The sequence below is a fragment of the Cherax quadricarinatus genome, chromosome 6, assembly GCF_038502225.1.
Source record: "Cherax quadricarinatus isolate ZL_2023a chromosome 6, ASM3850222v1, whole genome shotgun sequence".
Lineage (NCBI taxonomy): Eukaryota > Metazoa > Arthropoda > Malacostraca > Decapoda > Parastacidae > Cherax > Cherax quadricarinatus.
This window is the reverse complement of record NC_091297.1, coordinates 68,068,530-68,086,253: the sequence shown is the minus strand read 5'-3', so window position 1 is coordinate 68,086,253 and position 17,724 is coordinate 68,068,530. Positions and strand designations below refer to the sequence as shown.

Below are 17,724 nucleotides of genomic sequence, written 5' to 3'. Positions count from 1 at the left end.
TCAATGTGACCTGACCTGACTAGGTTGGGTGCATTGGCTTAAGCCGGTAGGAGACTTGGACCTGCCTCGCATGGGTCAGTAGGCCTTCTGCAGTGTTCCTTCGTTCTGCAGTTGTTCTTATGTTCTTTGTATGTTTTCCAGAGCATTTGTATTCATTCTGTAATACGGTGACCAAAACTGTGAAGCATAATCTTGATAAAGCCTAACCAAGGATATATAGAGTTGAAGAACAACCTGAGGACTTCTATTATTTATGCTTCTTGATATGAAGCCTAGGATTCTGTTAGCTTTATTGCGAACACTTATACACTGCTGTCTTGGTTTTAGATTACTGCTAACCAGAACTCCCAAATCCTTTTCGTAATCAGTAATATTAAGATCTATATAATTTAGTATATGTGTCATCGGCGAACTTGCTTATATTGCTATTTATTCCCTCATCTATGTCGTGTATGTAGATTGTGAACAACAAAGGGCCCAACACTGACCACTGTGGAATACCGCTCGTGACGCTTCCCCACGCAGATTTCTCCCCATTTATGTAAACTCTCTGCTGCCTATTTGTCAACCGTGCCTCTATCCAGGAAAAAAATTCTCCTCCTATTCGATGTGCCTTAATTTTCCTCAGTAGTCTCTGGTGTGGGACTATCAAAAGTCTTAATGAAGTCCATATACACAATATCATATTCATTACCATGATCTACCTCCTCAAATACCTTAGTGAAAAAAGTTAATCAATTTCTAAGGCAGGAACGCCCCTTTGTAAAACCATGCTGAGATTCGTTGATCAATTTATGCTTTTCAAGATGGCTACGAACTGCCTCGGCAAGTATTGATTCCACAAATTTTCCCACTATGGAGGTTAGGCTTATTGGTCAATAGTTCGAAGCTAAGGACCTGTCACCTGCTTTGAAAATAGGTATCACCTTTGCCATTTTTCACTTATCTGGCACCATGCCAGTTTGTAGTGATATGTTGAAAAGATTAGCCAAAGTTTGCTAAGTTCCTATTTACCTTCCTTTAGAACCCTTGCACACAGTTCATCAGGGCCTGGGGATTTGTTAGGTTTTAATTTATCTATTTGTTTAAGGACCATGTCACTTGTGACCCTAATCGTGCATAGTTTATCATCCTGTTCTACATAATTTATTATTTCTGGAATATCGCTAGTATCTTCCTGAGTAAAAACTGACAGGAAGTGTTAAGAATCCCACATTTCCTTATCACTGTCGGTGAGCTGACATGAGTAACTTTTGAGTGAGTCTATCTTGTCCCTAATCTTCTATGTACCTGAAAGAATCCTTTCGGGTTAGTCTTTGATTCCCTTGCGACTTTAGCCTCAGTCTTTTTAGGATTTTCTTATTCCCCTTTTTATTTATCGCTTTAATTGAAAATATTGATTTCTTAACTGCCTCTCTCCTCTTTTGATTCGCCAATATATACCTCTCTTTTGACCAATGAGATGTTTTAATCTATTGTTTATCAGATTTCCCTATTTGGACCATAAGTTGTCTGAGCAGCTAGAACTATGCCCTGGAAAATATCATATCGGCAACTATCACCACCTACCTGACCATAGTCAGGTAGGTGGTGATAGGGACAGAAACTTGATTGCCTTTATTAGGGTAATTCCATGATATATTAAAACTGAGTGATTTGCGATCACTTTCCCCAAGTTCATCATTAACCTCAAGATTATTAATTAGTGTTTCCCTGCTGGCAAGAACCAAGCCAAGCAGGTTATTTCCTCTAGTTGGTTATGTCACAAACCGTTTTAAAAAACAATCCTGAATAGTATCAAGAAAGTCACTTGACTCTAAATTTCCTGTCAAACTGCTCCAGTCAATCTGTCTAAAGTTAATATCTCTCATTATCACAACATTGTCGTATGTAGATGCCTTACGAATTTCGTCCCATAGAAGTTTACTGCACTCCCTATCAAGGTTTGAGGGCCTGTAAATCACATGGCCCTTGAGAAGATGTCCATACATATTCAGTGGCTTACGCTTCTAATTTTATATCTTGTCTAACACAACAATTTAAATTGTCTCTGACTACATAGCTACTCCACCACCCTTCCTGTTGATCTATCATTGTGGAATAATTTATAGCCTTGTATGTGGCATTCCGAAGGCATTTCTCTATCTTTCTGGTGTAGCCCTGCTTACAGGAATAGTTAACAATTAGCTTCCACTGTGCACTACACTGTCATGCACAACCACAAGAACTGCAGTCCATGGAAGGCAGGTCTAACTCACATCCAACCAAAAAATAAAATCAACAATAAAAATACCCAACTGTTGCACATGTGTCTTAACAACTTGTCGTTATTATATACCATTTTCATCGTACAGTAAAAGTCCGGGGAAGGTGTGTCCGATTTACTGAAAATTCTGTTATATTAAGTTCTCTACGTCTGCTTAATCGACCAGCTACCGTATATGGACAAATGTATAATAAAATAAACTTAGTCTGCTGTACTGATAACACGGCCGTACATACTAAGAAAAAACTAATTCAAGCATGCTTTTGATATCTCTATCTCTCACTCTCTCTCCCTTTTCCTTTCTTTCTGTCTCCCTTCCTCTCTCTCTCTGATTGGCTGGCTGCCTACTTGCCCTAACTGCCGTGTCTTGCCCTGTCTTGCCTTGTCTTGCCCTGTCTGTACTTCTTGTAAACAATTATTTTGTCTCGGCAACATAATTTCCAGCTGGACACGAGACTTGTCTCTCCCACCACAATAACAATAGACAAGTCCTGGGTGAAGGCAGCGCCAAATAAACTTCTCATTAAGCACAGTTGCTCTATTATATTGAAAGTAAGACCGGACTGGACAGCCGTTCGATAAAGCAGATTTGGTTCACTTCGTGGCTATTTTAACCGAACATCCCTTAAACACACATGGTGAGCCTTGTCCGGCCACATTTTTGTCCATTTTATCAAACATTCGCTGTATGGGAGGTCCGTTTTATCAGACTTTTAGTTATGTGTAAGAGGTAAGATGAGCCATGAAGCTCTAACATACTGGTAACGCTGGTAGACACACATGAAGCGTAACAAGATCCTTCATTGTCAACGTTTCGCCCACACAGTGCGTTTTATGAAATCACAAGCAGATCAGATTTCTTTGTGACCTGACAAAGCCTACACTGCGGGCGAAACGTCAACAAATGATCTCATTATACTGCTTTTGTCTTTATCTAGACCATGTTAACCCTCTCCCACCTCACGGCACAACCACCAGGTGACCTCACACACCTGTGACGACCACCAGGTGACCTCACACACTTGTCGTGACGACCACCAGGTGACCTCACACCTGTCGTGACGACCATCAGGTGACCTCACACACCTGTCGTGACGACCACCAGGTGACCTCACACACTTGTCGTGACGACCACCAGGTGACCTCACACCTGTCGTGACGACCATCAGGTGACCTCACACACCTGTCGTGACGACCACCAGGTGATCTCACACCTGTCGTAACGACCACCAGGTGACCTCACACCTGTCGTGACGACCACCAGGTGTCCTCACACCTGTCGTGACGACCACCAGGTGACCTCACACCTGTCGTGACGACCACCAGGTGACTTCACACACCTGTCGTAACGACCATCAGGTGACCTCACACACCTGTCGTAACGACCACCAGGTGACCTCACACACCTGTCGTTACGACCACCAGGTGACCTCACACACATGTAACGACCACCAGGTAACCTCACACCTGTCGTAACGACCATGTGACCTCACACACCTGTCGTAGCGACCACCAGGTAACCTCACGCACCTGTCGTAACGACCACCAGGTGACCTCACAAACCTGTCGTAACGACCACCATGTGACCTCACACACCTGTCGTAACGACCACCAGGTGACCTCACATGGAACGACCACCAGGTAACCTCACACCTGTCGTAACGACCACCATGTGACCTCACACACCTGTCGTAACGACCACCAGGTAACCTCACACACCTGTCATAACGACGACCAGGTGACCTCACACACTTGTCGTAACGACCACCAGGTGACCTCACTCACTTGTCGTAACGACCACCAGGTAACTTCACACACCTGTCGTAACGACCACCAGGTGACCTCACACACCTGTCGTAACGACCACCAGGTGACCTCACACACCTGTCGTAACGACCACAAGGTGACCTCACACACTACCTGACGTAGCCACCACCAGGTGACCTCGAGCACTATCTGACGTAACGACCACCGGGTGATCTCACGCACTACCTGACGTAACGACCACCGGGTGACCTCACGCACTACCTGACGTACCGACCACCAGGTGACCTCACGCACTAACTGTCGTAACGACCTACAGGTGACCTCACCGACTACTTGACGTAACGAGCAAGTGACCTCACACACTACCTGACGTAACGACCACCAGGTGACCTCGAGCACTATCCTACATAACGACCACCAGGTGACCTTGCAGACTACCTGGTGCAACGGCCACCAGATGACCTCATTGACTACCTGAAGTAACGACCACCAGGTGACCTCACAGACTACCTGAAGTAACGACCACCAGGTGACCTCATTGACTACCTGAAGTAACGACCACCAGGTGACCTCACAGACTACCTGAAGTAACGACCACCAGGTGACCTCACAGACTACCTGAAGTAACGACCACAAGGTGACCTCACAGACTACCTGAAGTAACGACCACCAGGTGACCTTGCAGACTACCTGGTGCAACGGCCACCAGGTGACCTCACAGACTACCTGAAGTAACGACCACAAGGTGACCTCACAGACTACCTGAAGTAACGACCACCAGGTGACCTCACAGACTACCTGAAGTAACGACCACCAGGTGACCTCACAGACTACCTGAAGCAACGACCACCAGGTGACCTCACCTCCTGTTACTCTTGTACTTTCCAGACGCTATCCATGAAACATAATATAAATACGACCTGTATTTGCTCACGACTCTCTCTATATCAAGGTCAGTGAAGGTGTGTGTGTTAGAGGGGGTGTTGATGAGAGTTTGTGTACTAACCTATTTGTTGTTGCAGGGGTCGAGTCACAACTCGTGCCCCAGCCTCTTCGCTGGCCGCTACTAGGTCGACTCTCTCCCTGTGTGTTTATGTATGTATGTATGTGTGTGTGTGTGTGTGTGTGTGTGTGTGTGTGTGTGTGTGTGTGTGTGTGTATGTGTATGTGTGTGTGTGTGTGTGTATGTGTATGTGTGTGTGTGTGTGTGTGTGTGTGTGTGTGTGTGTGTGTGTGTGTGTGTGTGTGTGTGTGTTTGTGACCACGACAGAACATATAAGAAAGACTTTACCTGAGGTCATCAGCGTAGTGGTGATAGCAGGAACCCGAGGCTGTGTGGGCGTGGGAGCCAGTATCCGAGGCTGTGTGGGCGTGGGAGCCAGTATCCGAGGCTGTGTGGGCGTGGGAGCCAGTGTCCGAGGCTGCGTGGGCGTAGGAGCTAGTATCCTAGGCTGTGTGGGCGTGGGAGCCAGCGACCGCGGGTGTGTGGGCGTGGGAGCCAGCACCCGCGGCTGTGTGGGCGTGGGTGAAAACTGGCGTGGAACTATCGTGGCCGGGGAAGCACTTTGGCGTGGGTGAGAGCTTGAGAGGCGTGGGTGAGATGCATGGGTGGTAGACGGCAGGCGTGGGCTTTGCGTGGGTGGCGAGGTTGTGTACCAAGGCTGTGACTTGGACGGGGAAGTGCCGCGGTGTGGGCGCGGCATGGACGGAGAAGTAGCTTGGCGTGGGCGTAGTTCGGGCGAGGAGGTGGATGGGCGTGGACGCGAGGAAGACCCCTTGCCGCAGGAGTCGCTGTTGTCGGGGGTCCTGGAGGCCGGGCTGCGGCAGGGGCTGCGGCACTGACTGCGGCACGGGGCGAAGGTGCCATCCTCTCTCTCTACCTCAATCTCAATAATTCGCGTCACACCCTGGGAAGGGCGGCGCCCCTGGGGCGTGGCCGTGCCCTGGTCTGGTGGGCGGCTAGCATGGAGTCGTGAGTGGTCCCTCGGTACGGGCGTGGGAGGGGAGATGCCGTGTCTGGCGTGGGCGAGGGTGGGGTCGTGCATGATGGGCGTGCTGGTGACGGGTCCCGAGCTTATATACCCCCCCAGGGTGAGGTGCTCCCTCGTGGGCGCTCCGGGGGAGTGTGGGCGGCGGGGAGGTTCGGAGTGCCCCCGCCCCTGCCCGGTGGGGGAGCACGCCCCCTTGTGAGGCATGGAGTGGAACCTGGTAGGGTCGTGAGAGAGACAGGGGGAGTGGTAGGGTCGTGCCAGGGAGTGGCAGGGGTCGTGAGGCTGACCGTGTTTCCTTGGCAGGGTAGATGGTCGTCTCTCACACTCAGCAGCAGGGTGACTGCTGAGGTGCTGCTGCTGCTGCTGCTGCTGCTGGGGCAGGTCTGGCAGCAGGCGACGCCGCTGGGGCACAGGAGAAGAGTCGAAGGAAGGCTGCAGGTCGTGGTTGTTCAGGTCGTAGTTGTTCAGGTCGTGGTTGTACAGGTCGTGGCTGTTCAGGTCGTGGTTGTGCAGGTCGTGGTTGTACAGATCGTGGTTGTGCAGGTCGTGGTTGTACAGATCGTGGTTGTGCAGGTCGTGGTTGTACAGATCGTGGTTGTGCAGGTCGTGGTTGTGCAGGTCGTGGTCCTGGAGCGCAGAGCTTTTCAATTGACTACTGCAGGAAGCCACTCCGTCGAAGCTGCTCATGCTATACCGGCGGGGCGGCGCCCCCCGGGGAGGTGCCCCGCTAGCAGGGCAGAAGAGGGCTTCCCTAGGGGGCTCGTTCTCGTCTGCAGGGGGGCGGTGCCCCCTGGGTGGCTTGTGGGGCGCAGTGGGCGGCCGCAACTCAGGTGAAATCCTCTCCAAGCTGACAGGACCTGCAACAACAACAACAACAACAGCCTCATTAACAACCAGCACTAACAACAATTTGCATTAATAATCCATAATAAGATGCCATTACAACACTATTAACATTACAACAATATTAACAATCTATGTTAACAGTAAGCATAATAAAAATTAACACTTAACGAAAGACTATATTAATAATAGTTTATAACAATCTTCATCAACGACCCATAATAGCAAGCCACACTAACAACAATCAACACTAACAACAAGCCACACTAACAACAATCAACACTAACAACAAGCCACACTAACAACAATCCACACTAACAACAATCAACACTAACAACAATCAACACTAACAACAATCAACACTAACAACAATCAACACTAACAACAAGCCACACTAACAACAATCCACACTAACAACAATCCACACTAACAACAATCCACACTAACAACAATCCACACTAACAACAATCCACACTAACAACAATCCACACTAACAACAATCAACACTAACAACAATCCACACTAACAACAATCCACACTAACAACAATCCACACTAACAACAATCCACACTAACAACAATCCACACTAACAACAATCCACACTAACAACAATCAACACTAACAACAATCAACACTAACAACAATCAACACTAACAACAATCAGCACTAACAACAATCAACACTAACAACAATCAACACTAACAACAATCAACACTAACAACAATCAACACTAACAGCAATCAACACTAACAACAATCAACACTAACAACAATCAACACTAACAACAATCAACACTAACAACAATCCACACTAACAACAATCAACGCTAACAACAATCAACACTAACAACAATCAACACTAACAACAATCCACACTAACAACAATCCACACTAACAACAATCCACACTAACAACAATCCACACTAACAACAATCCACACTAACAACAATCCACACTAACAACAATCAACACTAACAACAATCAACACTAACAACAATTAACACTAACAACAATCAACACTAACAACAATCCACACTAACAACAATCCACACTAACAACAATCCACACTAACAACAATCCACACTAACAACAATCCACACTAACAACAATCAACACTAACAACAATCAACACTAACAACAATCCACACTAACAACAATCAACACTAACAACAATCAACGCTAACAACAATCAACACTAACAACAATCAACATTAACAACAATCAACACTAACAACAATCAACACTAACAACAATCCACACTAACAACAATCCACACTAACAACAATCAACGCTAACAACAATCAACACTAACAACAATCAACACTAACAACAATCAACACTAACAACAATCAACACTAACAACAATCCACATTCGTAACATATAACACACTAACATTTCATTGACAACAATCATTAACAACAATCCATAATAACAACACACAGTAACAACAATCTACAGTAACGACAATCAATACCATGAACAATCTCTATTACCAACAATAAATACTAATAACAATCCACATTAACAACAATCAGTACTAGTAACAATCTACACTAATAATAACACGATAATAACAAGCCGCAGTAACAACAATGATAACAAGCCACATTAACAATATATTTTAACACCAATCAACATATTCCAAGCTACACAGAGTCCTCCCTTCAGTCAGGCTACTCGCAAGTGTTCCATCATCCACAGTCCTATTACCAAACCAATGCTTTCCTACATCCCTTTTTAAGCCTAAGTTTTTCCACCTTGAATCCTTTATTACGAGTCCTGTCTTGTTTGATATTTTCAGCAATACACAAATAACCCGCACATAAAAGAGAGAAGCTTACGACGACGTTTCGGTCCGACTTGGACCATTTACAAAATCACACTAACCAGAAGTGGAGCAGGACGGCTATATATAGGCAGGAAGAGGTGGTGGTACTTCCAACTCGAACAGTCGCCGTCTAGTTGAATCCTTTCTAATACACAACTTTCCTTGTATGAACCTTAGCCCTGGCTTCGTCTCTGTAGATGCCTTCCTCTCCCACTACATTGTAAAATGCTCCAAACTTCAGAACACCCGTGACTTAACCTGACTCCTCATTTTTCCTTTTTCTTTTTCTTCTTCTCCCTCTTCCACTTTCCTCTTTCCTTTTTCTCCTCTGGGTTGTCTTTCTCTCTTCAGTCTCGTGTTTCTGTTCCTTCTTCATTTATTTCACCACTTCCCCTTTCACGCACCTCTGTGCGCTTGCTCTCCCTTTGTGGGCACCTAGCTTCCTTGTAGTGCTCCCCTTCCTTTGTATTTGACTGGCTCGTCCTCCTTATTCCCCACTTCTACCACTACCACCACTACTACTACCTCTTCTTCTACTACTACTACTACTACTACTACTACTACTACTACTACTACTACTGATGAAATTAAGACACACGTGCGGCGTCTGGTTGTCTTTGTTGTGGACGTTTCGCCATCCAGTGGCTGGCTGGATGGCGAAACGTCTACGATGGGGATGCCCGGGTGTTGCGCATGTGTCTTAATTTCATCTTGTCGGTATTATATACCATTCTTGTACTACTACTACTACTACTACTACTACTACCACCACCTCTTCCTGCCCATATATAGCCGTCCTGCTCCACTTCTGGTTCGTTCGTTCCTTACTTTTGGTTAATGTGACTTTGTAAATGGTCCAAGTCGGACTGAAACGTCGTCGTAAGCTTCTCTCTTTTATGTGCGGGTTATTTGTGTATCGTTCCAGTCACGGTATTGTGCCTTTTTTGTTATTTTCAGCAAGCTATGCATTCTCCTTTATTTTATTCCTATCTACACACTTCAGTAATATCCCCAATTCTATGCCTTTCCAGAGAGTGCAGATTCAGGGCCTCAGTTTATCCACGTAGGAAAGATTTCTAATACATAAGATCAACTTCATCATCCTATTCTGTAAGTTTTTCAGCGTATTTATGTCCATTCTCTAATATGGAGACCAGATCTGCGTAGCATAATTAAAGCGAGGCATTACCAAGGATATGTGAAGTTGAAGATTATCCTGAGGGGCTCTTGTTATTTATACTTCTTGATGTGAAGGTCAGGAATCCTGTTATCTTTATTGTGAACACTTAGACACTGTTGTCTTGAAGTAATATCACTGCTAACCAGAACTCATAAGTCATTTTTTTTATTCAATTTGAAATATACATTGTTTAGTTTATAGGTGTCATGGTTATTTTCTTTCACTCAAGATTAGAACCTTACATATGTCTACAGTAAACTGTATCAGCCATTTCTTTGATCACAGCATCAACCAATCTAGATCAGTCTGTAGTTCTAGTGTGTCCTCATCAGAATTTATTTGACGGCCTATTTTAGTGTCATCGGTAATCTTGTTTATGTCGCTATTAATTACCTGATCTAACTCGTTTATGTATATTGTGAGCAATAAGGGGCCCAATACTGAACCTTGTGGAACACCATTGGTAGTGGGTACTCACTGATTTCTCCCCATTTATGCAAACTCTTTTATGAATCAATCATCCCTCGATCCTGGAGATAATTTCTCCACTGGAGTACGCAGCACCAGTCTGGAACCCACACCTGGTCAAGCACGTCAAGAAGTTAGAGAAAGTACAAAGGTTTGCAACAAGGCTAGTCCCAGAGCTCAGGGAAATGTCGTACGAGGAAATGTTGAGGGAAATCGGACAGACGACACTGGAGGACAGAAGGGTCAGGGGAGACATGATAACGACATACAAGATACTGCGGGGAATAGACAAGGTGGACAGAGATAGGATGTTCCAGAGAGGGGACACAGAAACAAGGGGTCACAACTGGAAGCTGAAGACTCAGACGAGTCAAAGGGACGTTAGGAAGTATTTCTTCAGTCATAGAGTCGTCAGGAAGTGGAATAGCCTAGCAAGTGAAGTAGTGGAGGCAGGAACCATACATAGTTTTAAGAAGAGGTATGACAAAGCTCAGGAAGCAGAGAGGGAGAGGACCTAGTAGCGACCAGTGAAGAGGCGGGGCCAGGAGCTGAGTCTCGACCCCTGCAACCACAATTAGGTGAATTAGGTGAGTACACACACACACACACACACACACACACACACATCTACCAATGGTGGAGTAAGCTGTCACCACTACAGTATATTTCCAGTTATGTTGACACAGTCATTATCGATAGCCTTGCTCTTCCTTTTACCTACCAGAGATACTCTACATCCCACGACTCAACACAATACAATAACCCAACATTTTTTATCGAAATAATACATCATCCTTTGTCTCCATTAATTCAACCCACTACAACACTCTTGATCAACCCACTACAACACAACTCACTACAACACAATACAACCCACTGTAACATGATACAACCCACTACCACACGATACAACCCACTACAGCGCAATACACGATACAACCCACTACAACACAGTACAACCTAACACCATATAACACAACACAATGCAACCTAACATATAACACTACACAATGCAACACAAAATATTGCAACATACCAGAGCAAAATGCAACACACAACACAGGGCAATACACAGCGCCATAATACAACAATCAACATAGTGTAAATCACAGTAACACAATAAAACCTATCACAGTAACACAATACAACCTATCACAGTAACACAATACAACCTATCACAGTAACACAATAAAACCTATCACAGTAACACAATACAACCTATCACAGTAACACAATACAACCTATCACAGTAACACAATACAACCTATCACAGTAACACAATAAAACCTATCACAGTAACACAATACAACCTATCACAGTAACACAATACAACCTATCACAGTAACACAATACAACCTATCACAGTAACACAATACAACCTATCACAGTAACACAATACAACCTATCACAGTACTACACTAAACACTCATTGACTATATTGGGTTTTCTTATGTTAAATCCTATGTTAAAGCCTATGTTAAACTTTAAGTTAAATCCTTTGTTAAATCGGATAGATTAGATTTTTAGATTTTGCCACCGAAGTGGCTAGTTTATTGTGCGTCCCATATCCATCCTGTGGACGGTAGTGCAAGAACATATCCATCCTGTGGACGGTAGCGCAAGAACATATCCATCCTGTGGACGGTAGCGCGAGAGCATATCCATCCTGTGGACGGTAGCGCAAGAACATATCCATCCTGTGGACGGTAGCGCGAGAGCATATCCATCCTGTGGACGGTAGCGCGAGAGCATATCCATCCTGTGGACGGTAGCGCGAGAGCATATCCATCCTGTGGACGGTAGCGCGAGAGCATATCCATCCTGTGGACGGTAGCGCGAGAGCATATCCATCCTGTGGACGGTAGCGCGAGAGCATATCCATCCTGTGGACGGTAGCGCGAGAGCATATCCATCCTGTGGACGGTAGCGCGAGAGCATATCCATCCTGTGGACGGTAGCGCGAGAGCATATCCATCCTGTGGACGGTAGCGCGAGAGCATATCCATCCTGTGGACGGTAGCGCGAGAGCATATCCATCCTGTGGACGGTAGCGCGAGAGCATATGGATACACAAAAGGCCTAGGGTTAACAGGTATACATTTGGATTTATTTCTAAAGTTCACTTATCTGTAACAAACAAATTTAGGAAATTTGCTTAGTATGTCTGGTATCTTATTTTCATTAATAAGATATCTTGACATGTCACACAGGTTATTATACTGTCTGTCTCTGTATTCCTCAATAAGTGGACAATTAAGCACATAGTGTTCAAGACAGTGACCATATGCCTGATCACATAATTTACATTTAGTTTGATCATCTGTGTGTCTCCCAAACTGCCAGAAGCACTTGTAACCAAGCCTAAGCCTGGCCACTACAACATCAGTCAGTACTTGTAACCAAGCCTAAGCCTGGCCACTACAACAACAGTCAGTGTTCACATTGCAAGTTGCACCATAAACATACTTATCTACGTTCATGTTATCATAGTGGGTTATAGATCTACTCAGGCTTCTAACTGCATTACTGTAACAATCATTTTCATTATTTACTTCTCTCCTAATATTATTCCTAATGCTAGACACAGTTATACCAAAGTTATATTCTACATTCTCCTTCTGGGTACTCTTCTTGTCTAACATATCAACTTTATCATGAAGGAGTAATCCAATGTGTGATGGGATCCATAGCAATTGTACATTAATTCCTTTTTCCCGGATTTTTGAGTATCTATACCTGGCTTCCCCAATGAGCATGTTGTTGGAGTCATTATATGAGTCAGAAACCTTCAATGATGACACAGAATCAGTAATGATGACAGAGTCAAGCTCAGTGTCATAAGTTAGCTTTAGCACCATTAGGATTGCAAACAATTCAGTTTGCAGTGTACACGCCCAGTTGTTAATTCTTATGCCTTCTTTAGCAAATTTATTATTGTTCTTAACTAGGGAGGTGGCAACAAGAGCAGATGCAGCCCTGCCAGAAGACTCCTGTTTAGATCCATCAGTGTATATAACTTGTGATAACTTATTACTACCAGCTAGGCGAGAAATTTCTTCTTGAGCAGATGCTTTAACAAGTGATTTAAGGAAGAGATTACTAGCAATGAGCTTCTTTGGAGGGACTTGTAGGTATGTGATATTAAATGAACACATCTTCCATGTAGGGGTGAAATGTTCTTGTTGTCTACAGTGATACAGTTCATGCAGGTTATAAAACTTAATAATGTTGCATGTTTTCACAATTCATTTAGATGTGTGTGTATTTACTTCTAGACACTTAGTAAGATTCATTGTGACAGTCTCTGGTTCATTTCTTAACATTCTAATACCGAGTACAGTGTTAATATCAACAATCCTATCACTGATACTAGAAATACCAAGCTCCTTCCTCATATTAAGAACCTTTGTAGATTTGGGACAACCAAGAATAATTCTGAGAGCTTCATTTTGCATTAACTCCAAGGGTCGGAGGGAACTTTCTCTAGCTAATATCAACATGGGAGCAGCATAATCAGTTAAGGACCTAACATAGGCTATGTCCATCATTCTCTCGATTCTCACATTAGCACCATAGTTGGGATTGTAGCCAGCAACAGCTTTGAGAGTATTTAGCCTATCTTTGCATTTCTTATTTAGTTGTGGTATAGTGGATTTGTTAAAGGGTACATCTACACCAAGATATCTGTAAGTTTTAACGTAGCTAATGATTTCACCCTGCAAATAAATGGGTGGGGGATGTCGTTTGCGTGTTATTATCTTTGTTTTAGAGGAAAATATTATGAGGCCTAGTCGATTGCAAATTGCTTGAACTTCATTAAGAATGGTACTCATCTTCTTATGCCCTGTTGTGTAGATCATGATGTCATCAGCATAGCTTATAGCTATATGTTTAGGTGAGGCAGGTAGAGCATTTAGGAGAGCATAATCAGAATATATAATAGCATGGGACTGAGAACTTCTCCCTGCCGTGTACGTAAAGACATTTCTTTAGACTCGCTTCTAAAGCCTTGGTAGAGGACAGAGGATATTCCATTTGACAGGTATCCTATTATCCAGCAGAGTAAGCTACCACAAATATTCATCTTGGCTAGTTCATGTAGTATAACGGTTCGGTTTGCGATATCAAATGCAGATTTTAGATCAAGAAATGTGGTAAAACTAATAGAGGTGTGTGCAGTGAGAAAGGTGGAAATACAGTTCTGCACACTTTTACCTTTCATGAACCCATAGAGGAAGGGGGAAAGTTGGTGTCTGATTCTGAAGTACAGTCTGTTAAGTATCGTTCTTTCAAAAGTTTTACAAAGACAACTAGTTAAGGAGATCGGTCTAAATGTATCAGGCTGTTGGGGCTTAGGGATCGGCACAATGAGACTATTGGTCCAGGAAGTAGGAAGAACTCCCTCAATGTAACTGGCATCATACAGTGCCATCAAAGGGTTATCAGGCACGTGCCTTAAAGTTCTGAGAATATCATAGGTTATACCATCCACTCCAGCAGCAGTTGATCGACCTTTAGTTAATGCATTATCTAATTCATACTCGGTGAAGAGGCAATCACTCTCATCAATATTTTGGCTCATAAAATTAATCAATTTCAACATTTCTTCAGAAGCACTCTGTAAGTTTTTCTAATATGAGATGGAAGGTTTTCATGTCTGGATGTTTTGGACCCGTCATTTATGAGGTCATTTGATTTTCATGAAGAAAGGGATGAGCAACAATACCAGTCTTTTTCCTGGTTATTTTATTTATACCTTTCCAAGCCAAACTTAAAGAGGTACAACTATTTGACCCTTCCTGTTGCCTAAGTTCTTGCTTTCTATTCCCTGCATTTGTTAGTGCAGCTTGGAACGTTCTGAGCAGGTCTGGGGTTCTACATTCACGGTATGTTTTACCAATCCTCCCAGCTGCTGCATGTGTTAGATTACGTAGTTATGGATCATTGTCCTCATCGCTCTCGAGCCGTGTGGACAGGCTGCGCAGTAGCTCCTGAATCAACTGGTTTCTGCGCAGTTTTCAGTGTTCCAAGATGGCGGATCGTGCCGGCAGGAGGGTTAACACTTTTTGCAACGAGCTGATACGGGGATCGTTGAGCACTGCTACGATGAATGTGCTCCTTCCAGCTATTATTAGAGATCTCTACGGCATCCCTAATGAGGAGCTGTATGGTGTTGCCCTCAATGGTTTGAGAAGAGTCTTCGTGAAGTTTATGAGGGCCAGTTTCTACAGTAGTATGGTGGCTGAGTACAAGGAACAAAGGATGTGCCTTAACTCGACGGTGGAGGTGTGTATGCATGATGTCTACATACTTCAGATGGGTTAGGGTACTGAATGTACCGTTTGAGGCGACGCAGTTTGGAATTGAGGACGTCTTCAGAAACTATGGTGTTGTTCATGAGGCTAGAGGGGGGGGTACGGAGGGATGACCCACATGAAGGCCTCCCGGAAGGTTCCTACACCCTCAAGATGACGTTGAGAAGGCCTATACCTTCATATGTTCTGTTGACTGGATACAGAACTCAAGTCTATGTGCATTACACAGGGCAAAGGAGGACGTGCCGTCTTTGTGACTCGTACGAGCACATGTCGGCGCAATGTGTACGTAGGGCTGCCCCAAGTGTGCCAACCCTTTTGGAGGAGGAACGACAGCTGAGTACGGTGGTAACGGCGAGGAATGGGACGGATGGACAAAGGAAGGCTCTCTGGAGTGAGGAGGCAGAGAAGGAGGGGGACCTGTTGGGGAAGTGTGTCACACTCCCGGAGGAGGCTAGTGAGGTTCCACCAAGGCCTGTGGCGGTGGAGGGAGGGGAAACGTCGACGCAGGTGTTATTGGAGTCTGTGCTACAGGATTTCTTGGAGGACGCTTTGGTTGGAGAGGACCTGGATGGAAGGTCCAGTGATGTGCAGAAGATGGAAGGGCTGCAGGGAAAAGTGGAAGTCTTGGATGAGCGAGGCCAGGAAACAGTTGTGGTAGCTGAGGTACATCGGGAGGATGTACCTGAGGAAGATATGAGTTTGAGTGGTAGCTCTAGGAAGCGGCCTGCGGGGTCGTCTGAATTGGACAAAGTATTGACACCTGGGCAGAGACCAGGTAAGAAGGCATGGGCAGATGTGGTAGGGAAAACCACTACACGGGGGAGGGGGTGCACAGGGGAAATCGGGTGGGGTGGGCCAGGGGGGGTGGGGGTCTGATTAAGAAGAATGGTAAGGAGAGTGTGAGCAGCTTAAAAGGGAGCGTGAGCAAGCCACAGAGGTAAACCACCTTTCCTTGAACATTCAGGTGTGTGACTTTAAACGTTAATGGTCTCAAGAATGAAGTCAAAAGGGTGTAGTTGGAGTGATTTTTGAGAAGGTGTGACGTGGACGTTTGTTTCTTGCAAGAGCATAACCATAGGTCAGGATGTGAGCTGCAATTGAGGGGATATAAGATGTTTGTAAGTTGGGCTTTGCATTTTAAGGGAGGAGTGGCTGTCATGGGGTGGGAGGAGGGGGGGGAGGGTTGTTCGGGTGGATGGGTATTGGGGGGAGAGTAGGGTATGTTTTGTGGGGGTTTATATGCCGACAATTAGTAATATAAGAGTAAAAGCACACTTTGTTAGGGAAGTTTTGTTCTACTATCTCAGGGGTTTACTTGCTGTTTCGATAGTTGGAGGAGATTGGAATTGTGTGATCTGGCATGGAGATGTGAGACCGAGAGGTGCGGGGTGTGTGTTGAGCGTTTTGAGGGATGCTTTACGGGATGTGGGGGTGGTTGATGTGGTGGGCAGGGGGGGTATCAGGTGGAACACACCTGTGTGCAGGGGAGTTATGAAGCATGGTTGGAAAGGATTTATGTTATGCAGGGGATGGGTGTGGAGAGGGTTAGGACTATTGACATGGGTTTGTCTGATCACAGGGCAGTGTTGGCTGACCTTCGGGTAGATGGTATTCTGCGCATATTTCCGAGTTATTGGAAATTGAATGTGCAGCTTTTACAGGAGGAGGATCTAGGTTTGTCCTTTCAGGACTGGTGGAAACTTTTTTGGGAGGCTAGGAATGAGGATGTGAATTTGCTAGACTGGTGGGAGTTGTATGCAAAGGTGGAGATTGCAAAATTTTTCAAGGCGCGTGGCAGGGAACGGGCACGCTGGCGGTTTGGCCTGCAGAATTACTTAGAGGGGCAGTTGAATGATTGTTATGGGGGGGGGGGTAGGGAAGGTGTGAGTGGTGTTATGGGGCAACTTAGAAGTCGTTTAGTGGAGATTCATAACGAACAGTTTGATGCACTCAGAGTCAGGGTAGGCTTGGAGGACGTCTTAAAAGGTGACAGGCCATCCGGGTATGTACTAAGGAAATTCAAGGACAGACAGTTGAGGACTACTGTGGCACATTTAGTGGTG

The 17,724-nt window shown here is 45.0% G+C and overlaps 1 protein-coding gene across 4 annotated transcripts in view; it reads right to left on the bottom strand.

Moving 5' to 3' along the window:
- The window catches only part of LOC138852166 (serine-rich adhesin for platelets-like), a 927,448-nt gene that overhangs the window by 173,455 nt on the left and 736,269 nt on the right, over nucleotides 1-17,724 (bottom strand). For all 4 annotated transcript variants that reach the window (XM_070081857.1, XM_070081863.1, XM_070081870.1 and 1 more), the window contains one exon: nucleotides 5,325-6,881. In XM_070081857.1, the coding sequence (XP_069937958.1) occupies nucleotides 5,325-6,881 (1,557 nt within the window). The remainder of the gene's footprint in view (nucleotides 1-5,324; nucleotides 6,882-17,724) is intronic.